Raw genomic sequence first — 13,956 nt, 5'->3', positions numbered from 1 at the left:
TGTAGGGTTTTCTCTTTTGTTTTGTATAATGCATAAGCTTTAAGAAACAGGTAAGATAACACTGTCCAAATTAGATTTGCATTATTTGCAATACTGAACAAAGCAAAAAACTGCATTCTGGAAAAAGAACTTAATTTACTGACTTTGAAGTAAATTTCCACATACTTCTTAATGAGGCCCAGGTGGTAAAACTAGGTTAGGAAATGAAACTGAATCTAGTTTCCTCCTATAGTGATTTGTGTGTATGGAAAAGATAAGAGATAACACCAGGCCTCTAAAATTTAAGAATATATAAGTAACTTAGTACTGATTCTTTATATACTCTAATTGCATGAGACAACTGACAATTTTAATAGTGATATTTTCTTAATCATGACTGGAAAAAGAAGAAACTTGGAGCTTTGGCTCATTTTATTTCTGCCACTATTTCATGAATTGAAGAACTGTGGCAGGTATTTGCCTCATCGCTATTATTTACACAGAGTAGAAACATAAAGATTATTTTATGTAATTTTTCTATGTCTTCTTGATGTTTCTTTCATTCTTCCATAGTAAATAATTTGGAAGAGGCAGGTGGAGCAAACCAATGGTAATAATGGCAACAAAATTTCTAAAAAATTGAAAGAGGCTGTTGAATTTAGATTTAGTTTGCTTGAAGAAAAACATCAAATATGTATGTGATAATGCTCTTCATATTACAGCCATTTCTTTTACCTTTCATTTAATGCTATCTAATTGAAAACAAAAACTTTAAAACGATTTGCATAGCATAGATTGATTCTGTCTTAGCTCTGTTCCTTAGCTTCCAAAGCAGTGTTGTATATTCATTCAAACAATAGTTACCTAGGGTAAGTTTTTACAATCAATATTAAATGCAATGTACTGTGTGTTTATCCCAGAAGTATACAGCTAACATTTAAAATATGTTGAAAGTTGCCATATTTTGAAATTAAGGCACTTTGTATATGTCCTGGGTTACTGGGATAGAATCATGAAGTCAGTTTTCTGTTCAGGAAAGATGCATTTCTGTAAGGACTGCGGTGCTCAATTTCATGGGAACAAAGTGATGAGACACTTTTTTATAGTTTATATAAAACTATACATATTAGTTATATTATTTATATTCTCTATACTTTGTATAGAGAAAATCAAGGTCTTTAGCAATTGAGACAAACATGTGCAAGGGCTGGGAGAAGTGGAAACCCAGGATAGTTGACCCCAAGCTGATTCCAGGCTGGCCAACCAGCCAATGAAAATTATTCGACACCATAAATGTCATACTCACTATAAATTGGGGTGCTTACTGGGGACAGACTCTCCTACTTAGATGGATGACACCCCAAGTGGGTTTTGTCTGTCATACTACCCCTGAGGCCTACTCCCCTCCTATATCAGCTGAGTATAAATCTGTGTACTTTATGTTAATTCTGTTGTTGTTATTAATATTATTATATTCAATCTGCTTCTATTTCAATGCATAGGTCTCCTTTCCTTTTCCTTGTTCTTTTCCCCAAGTAGAGAGGTGTCACTGGGTGACAGAATACCTGTTTAAACCACAGCAGTATAATAATTTAATACCGCTATTAAAAAAATAATAATAAATACAGCTTCATGTTGTGGTATTGATACAGTTTTTATTTTTTATGTCTAGCTGTTTATTTTAAAATATTAGTTTGTTTATAATAATTCTATATGTTAGTCTATAATAATTCTATATGTTAGTCTTCAAATAAAATGAATGCCAGTTGAATCAATGTCTATTTCTGTTCAATGAATATGGAGGGGGTTTTTCTGAAAATTTTAGTGGCATTTTCAGGCCACTAGAAGTAATATGATGGCATAAAGGAATGTGCTTATCTCATGGTTATTATCAAATTCTACTGAATTTTTAATGAAACAATATGGAGTAGATCTCATTAGCTAGAGGAGTTATTACTGTTTATTTTTTTGGTTCTGTATTCATTTTGGTGTCAACTTGTTAGTTGAGGTTTTGTTATACATATTTATGTTTTTGTGTGTGGTGGAGTGAGCAAACAAAACCCACCAAATGTTATAGACAATTTTTTCATTTGATGAACAAATTGATCAACAACACTTGATGTACTGTCTAGATCACTCATAAAAGATCATGGAAACTTGAACAACTGTTTCTATTGAACTATAAAAGTGTTTGGTTGTTTTTTAACTTGGCCCAATTCTGACAGGTGGTTACATAAATGTTCTGTTCTTCACAGAATCCTACATTTAATTCCACATCAAAGATTCTATCCTAAATTTGTAGGCAGTGTTAAATATTAGGAAAAGTGGAGGAAAGAGCAACTTTCTGATGCTAGTTGGATATTCTGCTGTACTCTGTTAGGAGAAGTTTTGCCTGCAGAGGTATAGCAACCATAAAAACACAGAAGGTCCTTTAACATCTGTATCTTCATGGAAGTGAAATTTCTCCATATGAACCTATTTTATATAGATTCTTTTTAACTTGATCTGTAGTAAATTAATATATCCTAAATTGTAGAATCTGAGCTTATAAAAAATACTTTTGAAAATATAAATTAGCTGTTAGTCTCAGTGTGAAGGAACAGTACATCAAAGGCAATTTTCCTTTTAGGATTAAAACAAATCTTTAATTATTATATTGAAATTATGACTTACTTTTTATGATTCTCATATATATCTATAGAAGCTCAGATGATCAAATACTACACTATGGTATCATATTTATTAAATTCTTGCAATTTTATTCCTTATTCTATGGAACTAACCTTGATAATTTTCATATGTGTCTATAGAAAATAAATGTATATCTGGTCAAAACTGACCTTTGTAATGTAATATAGAGAACCTAACAGCTATATTGCTGATATTGACTTGTGAAATATCTGCTTTCTTCCATTTTCCATAATTCTGACAATACTCTTTCTTTCTGTGTCATATTTAGATTTTCTCTGGATCGTCACACTGACCTTGACAGGATATTTAATATTCATTCTGGAAATGGGTCTATCTATACTTCTAAGCCACTTGATCGTGAGATATCACAATGGCACAATCTTAGTGTCATAGCAGCTGAGATCAGTAAGCCAATTTGGTCTATTTTTCCTTTCGGTTTTCCTTAGACTGCAAAGTTACAGCTGTGACTTCATGAGGAAAAAAAAAAACCTCCCTTCCTTCCCCTACCTCCCTTCTATTAGATATTCTGGGAAAGTAAATTGGAGGAGCTAACAGCAGCTCTCTTCTCATTGTTTTTTTTCTCACTTACTTCCACCACTGACTTTTAATGTCCAAGTTACTCCTAAAATGTTACCCAATTAAATAATAACACTGGAGTAATTCTGTTTCCTTCCTTTTCTTTGAGGATAATTACTTTGTTGTTAAAGTAGCAGGGTTCAGGATGGTGATTTATGTTTTTGTCTCTTGTTTTCTTAATTTCCTTAGAAATAATTTCATTATCTCTTCCTATAGTATCTATACCTACAGCTCTTGGAATCAATATATCTTATAAGTTAGGTTCAATTTGATCCCTAAGCTGTAGCATTTCTTGGACTATTTAAAATAGCTCTCCGTAGATATTTTCATGTTAAAAGTACAAAGAAGAAAGCAGAGATCATCCTAAAGCTGCTACATTATTGAGATTAACTCTAATTGCTCGATAGAAAATTTACCAAGGAACAAAGGTCTGATCTATGAACTCAGCTAGTGAGGTTCACTTGCTTTCAAAGACACTTTTTTTAAGGTTAATTCTATATCAGTAAAAAAAAAAATTAATTGCTGATCAGCAGTGAAACATGGCTGGCAAGAACTACACTGTGGAGAATGAAGTGGAACATTTTGTTCAGCCAATTAACAACTCTTAGTCTGCTTGTTCTCATTTCTTCAGTTCAAAATAGGCTGGTTGTATTGAGCACACCTAATAGCTGTACTCTTTTTTTTTTTTCAAACATTATTTTTTTCCTTTGCAATGCATAGTCCCAACCTTGCAATACTTCAAAGTGCTGCCCAATGTTGACACTTTTCAGAAGTGTTTATAAAATGAAAATCTTAGTATCCTTGTATGCTTATATTATAGTGCCAAACTTATTTCCTTGTCAGGATACTGTGAGCAAATTTATATTCTGAGCCTAGTTAGAATAGCTAGCAGTCTTTGAACAGGTATATTACTTTTGGAGAAAGAAGTTAAGGGGGAGATCGAGGTCTTTAAAAATATTTCCTTTATAGCATGACAGAATTGGAAAGCAGGGTTAAGAGTAGAACATATTTGGAAATTTAGTACAAAAATGCAAAAGGCTATTAAACAATGCCTTAAACTTAGCATTTTAAATAATTCAGGATGTCAAAAAGATCCACATCACATTCTTTAACAAAGGTGTTTTTACTAACAAGTGAACTTAATGCCAGCTACTCCTTAATGTTTACTGGTTTATTTTAAGCAGCTTAAAAGAGAAAAAAAAAATCAGTAATTTTGAATCACCTACATTGTTACTTATCCCATTCCATTAAAGTTGCAAAATCATATAGTGGTTAGCTGCTGTCTAGTAGAATTCCAAGAAATGGTTGCACATTTTTACTCTTAGACATTCTTTCAGATTCTTGGCATGGGAACTAGATCAGCAAGTGAGAATGGGGACTCCTGTATTCCTGAATTAACCTATACTAATGAAAGAGCACTCTAAATAATACTAAGGTTATGGCATTTGACAAGCAGGGGGTTACTATTCTTGTTTCTAAACCTAAGGTCTGAAAATCTACATTATTTTTTTAAAGACAATTTAAAGACAAAAACTCTGATTCTAATAAATTCTTTACCAGATTACTTTTGGGGTTACTCTCACTGGCTTTGTTGGAATTTCTCCCTACTTACTAAGGCACAAGAGAGCTTGAAAAATTTTCAAAATATGTATGCACAATAATCAGTAATGTTTTTTCCTGTCTAAAACAAAACAGGTCACAAATAATTTTAAAATAAAAAATCAAAACCTTACAGCAGATTAATACTCTTGAGCCCACCAAATAACAAAAGTTGTCATTATAGTAGTGGGCATACTTTTCAAACACTGTATTTGCATAGATTTTTAACAGTTGCAGCTCCTATTTTCTTGTAAAAACCTAATTCCTCACTAGATACCAATGTTTTAATTTATTTTTTACTTTAAGCAAAATATCTCCTTATTTTTATGAGGCCTGATTCTTGGTATCAGTTTGTATGCTAAATTTCGACCAGTTTCATACCTAAACTTGGATGTCTATTGCTCATGAAATCTGGAAGAAAACAGAAAATTATTATTAGGAAAATAAACTTATTCTTCTCTTTTCTCCTCTCAGACAACCCCAAAGATACTACTCGTGTTCCTGTCTATGTAAGAATTTTGGATGTTAATGACAATGCCCCACAGTTTGCTGTATTCTATGATACTTTTGTCTGTGAAAATGCAAGAGCTGGACAGGTATGACTTTGATAAACTCTTTTCACTAACCAGTTTTGGTACAGTACTCAAGTGTAGATTACTCTTGCCTATTGCTTTGGAGAAATCATATCTGAAATAGCTTTTGAAATGTTAAAAATGAAAGCAAAGAAGATCTGTAGGTAAGGTTTTGAGTGAAATATGAGTATATGACAAGAGCATCACTGTGGAAATTACTACTTTTCTTTACCTAACCCTGTACTACTATTAAATCTTGACAAAATATGTCCAAGAGACACAGTCATTAGTTCTGCTGTTATCTTCACAAAGCAAAATGTTAACATGTAATTACCAGAAACTTTAATCTATCTTTTCAATAACTCTCAAACAGCAAAATTTAAATATATTTCAATCCATGCTGATGGTGATTATAGTCATATACATCTGTCATACTATTTTTTTTACAGTTGTTAGACTTATCTTTTATTATGACACAAAAAAACTTTTGAAAAGAAAATACAAAACATACATTTTTTTACGTTATAATACTTTGTTTTGCCTCTTAGAGGCTATAGCATGTGTCCTTCAATTTAAGTGAAATGACTACTCTGCTTAATATCTAGCAAATCTATGCCTACCCAATCCAGAGCAGCACTGGCACACTGACCATTCGAGTGTGTGCCTGTGACATATCAAATGTCTTGCTATTACAGCACAGCATTTCCCAAAGCACAGTCAGCCAATACTATATCCTTTAAAATGTTAGCAGTACTACCTCATTGCAGTCATTTTAGCACCTTTGAGTAGAACATGGGAGAAGTGCTAGCTTGCCTTAACTGTTTGAGTCCTATCAGGTATGGCATACAGGTTGTATTAGAACATTCAGGTTTCCATTCTTCTTTCTAAAGTAACATCAGCTGTAAATTAGAGCAGAGGATTTAAGGACCAAGTTTAGAATGCACAAAATATCTATAAGTACTGAGCAAAGGCATTTGTCTACTATGAGAATTATAAGACAATTCAAGTTGTTAGACAAATAGAAATCCGTGGCTAGAAAATAATCTAGAATTTCGGACAGTAGCAGTGTCTTTTATAAATGCTAAAATAATATTTTAATCACTTTCTATATGAGATATAGAGTAAGAATTGGAAAAGTAGAGCACTGAATTTTCTTCTTCCAGTTTCACCAAAAGAAGTCATGGGTTTAAAAAAAACATAAATCCTAAATTCATTAATCAAAAAAATTTACTCTGTTTGAAGTTTTAGAATCTGTTTTTTCTAGGTTACTGACTATAATGGGTACAGGGAATGCTTAATAAAACAGTTGTATTTTAATGTAAACATACTTGTCTGAGCTATTTAGAACATTGAGGTCAGTATGATTTGAAAGTAAATAAAAATGTTATTTCTACATTACACTGATTTTCTGTTTACATTCAGAAAAGGCTGACAGTTATAAAGTTGGAAAAAAACACAGTAAGCATTGATAAGTAATAAATGAGAAGCTAAATAAGTGTACGTATCCATAAATGTTTATTTAAGTTATTATAGAGCTCAATAGTGTCTCCTTTATTAGGAAAAAAATGCCAAGTTTACTAATAGGGCTATGAATATAAATTTTTTTTTTAAAATCTGAGTTTCAAATGATTGTTTAAAGAAAACAATTCACAGGAAGAGGAAAAAAATGCAATGCAGGATAATATGAATAATAATTTTAATGTAATTATATTCTTGCTTTCTAATAGATCATATATAAAACTTGTTATTTTGGAATTCAGTTCATCCTAAGAGATTGAGACTAAGAAATCCGTACTGAACATGGTTCTTTAAGTTTCGCTCCTCCCACATTTATGTTGTTACTCTTTTCTTTCAGGTTTACATAATTACATTTGATCCATGACCAAATTTAAATCTTCCATTCTATCACTGAAATTATTACGATTCTTCATCAGTCACAAATTCTGTGATATTCATTTATTTCCCGTCTCCTACTGACAAATATTTTAATGAATATTGTAGTTTTCCAGTTTCTCTATATTTCTTTAAAATTTTCATTTACTTAATTTATATAGAAGTATATATAAAACAGATACATACACATATATATATATACACATACACACATATACATATATACATATATATAGCAAGAGAGAGCGGGCAAGTATTTTTTATGAAATGTGATTTTTGGCATCTAAGTGACTCCAATGGCCTGTGATTGTTTTCCTGCTTGCTGTTACTGCTGAAGTCAGATCATACAATGAACTTCCAAACAACATGAATACACTGTTCTGAAAAGCTTAAGCTACAAACAAGCAGCACCTGTGTCAGAATGTCTTTTTGATGGTTGTTGTTCTTTCGACCCTCTGAAAAATGAAGACAATCTTGGTGTGATAGCATACAGGAGACAGAGGCATTCATGGGAGCTATATAAGGCTGTCTCAGTAGGAGCTGAGAGGAAGAAAGGAGCTAAATGCCCAGGCTTATGCAGTACTCTACACAAGGAAGTTCAGCTGTCTTCCTCACCCATGTGAGAAGAGCCAGCAGCTGGGCATCTGGACAGATGGATTCCCACTGGTGGTGTCAGCTTCCTGCTGCCACGCGTCTGGAAGCTCAGCAGCCAGCTTCCAAAGATCCTCTAATGTAAAAGGCAGGAATCAGTGTAGAAAGCAGAAGTCAGACCTATTTTAGAGAGATTTTACATGGAAGCTGAGTGTATTTTTATACATATTCATTTTCCTTATAGTAATGATCAGAAGAGGGGCCCCTCTTCTCCCTTTGCAAATGCAAAGGATAAGAAAGCACAAGTAGACGCTGGACAGCAGCCAGGTGCTCAACCAGCCACTCCTGCCCTTCTCAACAGGATAGGGGGACAAAATAAGATGAAAAAGAAATTGATTGAGTAAAAAACAGGGAAATCACTTACCAATTACCATAACTGGCAAAACAGACTGAAGTTGGGAAAGTTAAAAATAGAATAGGATTGTGAGAAACAAAGACAAAAGAACTAAAACATCTTCCTTCCATTCCCCCTTCTTCCTGGGTTCACCTTCATCTCCATTTTTGACTCCTCTACCTTCTCCTCTCTGCCACTCCTTCTTCCTCACGCTTTCCCTGCTCCAGTGTGGATATTCCCAATGGGCTGCAGTCCTTCAGGATAAATCTACTGCAGCATGGGGTCTTATTCAGGGCTGCAGGAAAACACCTGCCTCACTAGGATCTCTCCAGGGGCTGCAGGGGCATCACTGCTGGGGCAGCTGGAGCCCCTCCTGCCCTCCTCCCGCTCTCCCCTCAGGGCTTGCAGGTCTGTTTCTCACTTCATTTCCTTCAGCTCTGGCTGCTAGGCAGCGTTTTGCCCTTTTTTGCCCCTGACTTTCACTGAGGTGCCGGACCCCTGACTGAGGCGCTCAGCTGTGCCCTGTGGTGGGGCTGTCAGAGCCAGCTGGAACCGGCTGTGTCTGACATAGGGTAGCCCTGGCCCCTCCTCACAGAGGTTGCTCCTGCAGCCCCCACTGCTGCTGCCAGCACCTGGGCACCTGCACCTGACATAACATTGTGATGTTTAAATAGGAAACTGTTTTCTTTCGTTTCCCTTTCACCATTCATCATCTTCTCCTACTCTGGTCATTGTAATATATACATACATGTATGTCTGGGGGCTTATGTACATAAAATTTAAAAATATTGAGAAACAAACATATACCACATCACACAGGCCTTGTGTTAACAGACCTATACCATCACCTATAACTGTGGTGTCCTGGTCCTTTCAAAGATAGTGTTCTTTGTCTGAAGGACTACCTACCTGAGCCAGAGGTAGGAAGTAGGTGAAAAGCATGACTCTCTGCAGCCTTCAAAGCCCCCAAAGTAATGAGGAAAGTTGTATTTCTATCTGTTTGGGTCTCCAAGCACACTTGTTACAATCTTGCTGTCATTAAGCCTTCATTTTATCAAATCTATACATGCCTACTCCTTTTTCACATGTCCTAGTGTTATATAAATCTCTCATTACGGATTCTCTTTCAATGACATTTTGTAATATGAATTATTTCTTCTCTTATTCCCTTTCTTCTATCTTAATTTAGCATTCCACTTTCCTGTCCCATGGGAGTCAAACAGAAGGACTAGCACTAACTTATGTATTTGAACACTTTGCCTGGAGCAATGGAATACTACCTAGGCTTACTTCTCATCAAAACTCCAATATTAAATAAGTTTCTACAAGTATAAGATACACACTGGTAGATGTTACGTCATGTAAGAACCACGCTAGATTATAACTACTGTTTTGTGTCAATGCAATTACCAATATAGCTACTCTAGCCTTAAAGGCTATGGAGAATACTTTTATGATAGTTCCAGGGAAACAAAAGACTTCCCAAATTTTCATTTTTGGAATAGTATTGATAACTTCTAAACTACTTCAGACAAATAGCTATTTCCTGGTAGTCTGCCAGTTTCTTTCTAAAAGTCTAGTTTGTTAAATTGCTTTCTCATAGGAAGGCAGGGGGATAGTAGAAGTCAATCATATTTACTTCCTCCTTCAAAGAGTCTCTTAAAACTAAACAGGATTTTCTAATAAGACTTAAGTACTTCTTTCCTGGATAGTTACTGCTGCTCATTTAACTACATTTTTAAAATAACATATTAAAAAATAGTACATTACAATTCCTCTCAATTTTAAGTCTTTATTTGAAAGCCAATGAGAAAGAAAAAAAAAAGCTGCTCATGTACATGTTGATGAAAAATAAAGAGGTGTACCCAGTAAGAAATGTTTCTTTTTTCTTCAGTTGAATTTGCCTATATTTAAAAGACTCTTAAGTAGTTACTGTGCCATACATTATTGCCTAGAGGTTAAAAGACAAGCAAGCTATGGCTAAAAACTAGTATACTGAAGGCTTTATTGGTCCTTGAAGCTTAAAGAATGAGTCCAGGTTTTGTAAAACAGAGATAGTACTGCAAGTGGCTGCCTAGCAACTGCACTAAAGGGAAAGCTTGTGCAGCATAGCTCCCGTGGTGACTTACAATCTTGATTATTCCTATCAGTTCTGTGCCCACAAACAACTGGATGATGACTGGAAAAAACTGTGGACTCATTTGATTTTTCTGTCAGATGATGGTACAGTGTGCTTGAAGTGGTTAAATTTCTGAAAAATAATTAAAACATTGAGCAAACAAAGACTCACTTTCTTGAGATCCATAACATGCCCTAAGATGGCTGAGACTAGGATGCTGGAGGAACATGATATGGAGTAGCAAGTACAATACACTGAAAGTTTGGAAGATAATACAGTGTATCAGTCTTAGGAAACACTTTCTGTCACATGGTGCAATTGCTTGAACCTGAAAACAACAGAAAGAGTCAAAATCAAAGAACTATCCGATAAGAATGCTGTGGGATGGAAAGTTCTGAGTTCAACCCAAGTCTTGATTAGACAAGTCTGGAGAAGAGACAGAACCATTAGAGTCCAAATGGATAGCCTGAAAAAATTGTAAAACAAAAATTCCCTGTGCCACACTGGGATCCTCAGTGTCTCCTCACCTTAACTTGGATCACAAATGGTGAAATAGCAGAGAGTGGAGACAACAAGTACAACAGAGCTATTAGCAGTTACTAAGGGATGCAGCTGAGAGGGATTCCAGACCTCAACCTACTTTAAAACAGAAGTTGTGATAACTCTTTTTGCTCAAGTCAAGAATCATGAAGTCAAATATGTCCTATTAGGACATCCAACTCTGTGATTCTGCTATGATTGCAAGAGAGATGAAGTAGGCAAGCAAACACCAAAATAACCTATATCATTGTCTGCGGCCTACACCTGTACTTTTATTGCTTCCCAGTAATGCAGGAGGAGTAATGCTTTACGCCTTGCTCATTTGCATGTTGTGTCCATGTGTTGTCTGAATGTGGCCTCATTTGAGAAGAGGCTAGTAATGTAGTGCCAGTGTGAATTACCAGTGCTATTTTCATTTCATTTTAAACTATGAATATAGACACTCAGAAGTAGAGGAGTTGATTTTCATCAGCTTAACTCCAACAACTGACTACATTAATGGTCTGCAGTTGTAAAGTAAAATAGACTAGTGTTTTCTTGACTTAATTTTGCAAAAATATCTAAAAATTTATTTGCTAATTACTAAATAATGAAAATCTTCATTTTTTAAAAACAAGTAATATTTTATGCTTGTATGATGTTTTGTTCATCTAGCAAGTTATTGGAGAAATTATCTGAGAAAACAAATTTAGAGAAAGACAAAATTCCAGTTGAGAAAGCAAGCAAGCTGCTGGTATTAAACCCTGTCCCTGCCTTATGAAGAAATTTGTTGCTGTATTCTAGATGAATAAGAGAGAATTTAGGACTTAATCATGCATTTGATAAGAAATACAGGAGTACACTGCAATTCTTAAAGTTAAAGATAATAATTCCTGACAACAGCTGTGATGTGAAGTGAACAGGCTGTATTTGGAAGAACTGAAAGGAAAAACAAACAGGGTTTAACAAGTATGTCACAGGGAAGGAGTAATGTAATGTCAAAATTTAGATGCATTTCATGCTTGAAAAAACACTGCAATTTAAAATGATGGATAAAAATAAAGAATAAAAATTCAGCCAGAGGTACAGCTTCCATTGCTATGGCATTAAAAAAAAAAAAAACAACCAACAAAAAACCAACAAAAAACACCAAAAAAAACCAACCCACAAACACAAAGCAAAAGAACCCCACAAAACTAAACAAAAAAAAAACCCCAACCAACCAAGCAAAAGCACCACCCTGAAACAAAACAAGATGTCAAAAACTGTATTTTGTTCAGGAAATCATATTTTTCCACACTTACGTACAGAAACTTCAGTGAAAAAAAGCCATACACTCATTTACCTGACATATAAACAGATGTTGATAAAGGGCTTGCCATTACTTCCTCCCAAAACACCCAAACATTTTTGTAGGCATTACAGAAAGCACTCAGTCCAACTATTGAACTAATTGGATGCAGCTTACTCTGAGAACTGTGACACCAGATTCTCCTCCCACTCTGAGGTGGTACATCTGTAGACTATGCTACAATATTTTACAAGAGATGTACATACATACATACATACAGACATACATATATATATATATATCTATATATATAAAAAAACTGGTATTTTTCATCTCAGGGATCTTTTTGGTGTATTTTGCTATACTACTACATAGAAAAATCTTGGTTTAGAAACAAACGTTTTTATTTGGAAATTTAATTTGAAACTCTAACTCCAGAACTATCAGAAAGTTAGAAAACTATCAGAAACATCTGTTTGATAAAAAAAATTAATCACAAAAATATAAAATATCCCCTGAATTCCTGTCTTAGGTGTTGATTTGAATTTAAAATTGTGGATCAGGGATAAAGAACAAAAAAGCAGACAAAACTATTTTTGGCGAGATTTGTCTTCTATGTAGTTACAAAAATAGACAAATATGTATTGAAAAAAAGAAATAGAGGAAGACTAAAGTAGAGGCTGGCCATTTTATACATGTACATGTATGACCACTTTAAACATGTATGAATGCTTTTTTTGGGATTATTTATGATTTGTTTGTTTAACATTTATTCAGTTAATATGTTCTACAGATAAAGTCAATATGTGTATAGTTTGGATATGAAGTTGTCATAACAATTCTAATCTTCTTAAAGTAATCAAACAACTGAATCAAAAACTTAGGTGTGTTTAGTTTTTTTGTTGTTTGCTTTCTGTTTTTCATGCAGCTTATTCAAACCATAAGTGCAGTAGACAAAGATGACCCTCTTGGTGGACAGAAATTTTTCTTCAGTTTAGCTGCTGTTAATCCTAACTTCACTGTTCAGGATAATGAAGGTAAAATTCATGATTGTTCCAGAGAAAGAGTTTCAACTTTGCTATCTGGCATGTTCCTGAAATATATTTGCTTTTGATGTCTATCATTAGGTAGAGAAGCTGTTAAAGCTGTTGTTAGCAAGAATAATAGCTTTATCTGAATGTTTTTGGTTTAGGACTTCTACATCTTTATCCATGTAATGGAGGCAAAAATTAGTATGGCAAAAATGTGATAAAACAAATTATAAAGAAAATCAGTAAAAGTGTTGGTTTGAGGTGAGCAACCAGATGAAATGATTGACTGAAGGAGAAAAAGAGGTTTCAAAAATAGCTTCACCTGACAAGTTCAGATTTTTCACTTTAGCTTTCTGTCACGTAGTTCTGATTCACCTGGTCTTCTGTTTTGCTTATTTCTGACCATTAATGAAAATAATGGTTTTGAGGGCATAGCCACTTTGGCTTTTCTTTTGATCCTTTGTCAGTCTTTCTTTATAAGAAAAAATTTTTCAAAGACTCTGTTGGGGAAGGAAAACTTTGGCTTTCATTATCAGTATGACTAACTGAGAGGGGTCTAGATTACAGAAGAAATAAAGGGAGACATGGTATCAGCCTTCAAATATGTTAAAGTCATAAAAGCAATGGGAAAAATCCTCTTTTCCTGATTAAGATTTCAGGAAGCAACATGAAGAATTTCAGGTTAGATAGAGAAAAAACTA

At 34.2% G+C, this 13,956-nt stretch overlaps 1 protein-coding gene across 1 annotated transcript in view; it reads left to right on the top strand.

The window, feature by feature from the left end:
• CDH10 (cadherin 10, type 2 (T2-cadherin)) overlaps positions 1–13,956 on the top strand; it is a gene marked incomplete at its 5' end in the record, with an annotated part of 28,717 nt that overhangs the window by 11,682 nt on the left and 3,079 nt on the right. Inside the window, 3 exons of the mRNA XM_010194267.1 lie at positions 2,939–3,075; positions 5,320–5,441; positions 13,153–13,261. Of these exons, the coding sequence (XP_010192569.1) occupies positions 2,939–3,075; positions 5,320–5,441; positions 13,153–13,261 (368 nt within the window). The remainder of the gene's footprint in view (positions 1–2,938; positions 3,076–5,319; positions 5,442–13,152; positions 13,262–13,956) is intronic.

The sequence above is a fragment of the Mesitornis unicolor genome, unplaced genomic scaffold (assembly GCF_000695765.1).
Source record: "Mesitornis unicolor isolate BGI_N332 unplaced genomic scaffold, ASM69576v1 scaffold5401, whole genome shotgun sequence".
In the NCBI taxonomy this organism is placed as follows: domain Eukaryota; kingdom Metazoa; phylum Chordata; class Aves; order Mesitornithiformes; family Mesitornithidae; genus Mesitornis; species Mesitornis unicolor.
The sequence above is the reverse complement of the archived record's forward strand: the minus strand, read 5'-3'. Positions and strand labels throughout refer to the sequence as shown.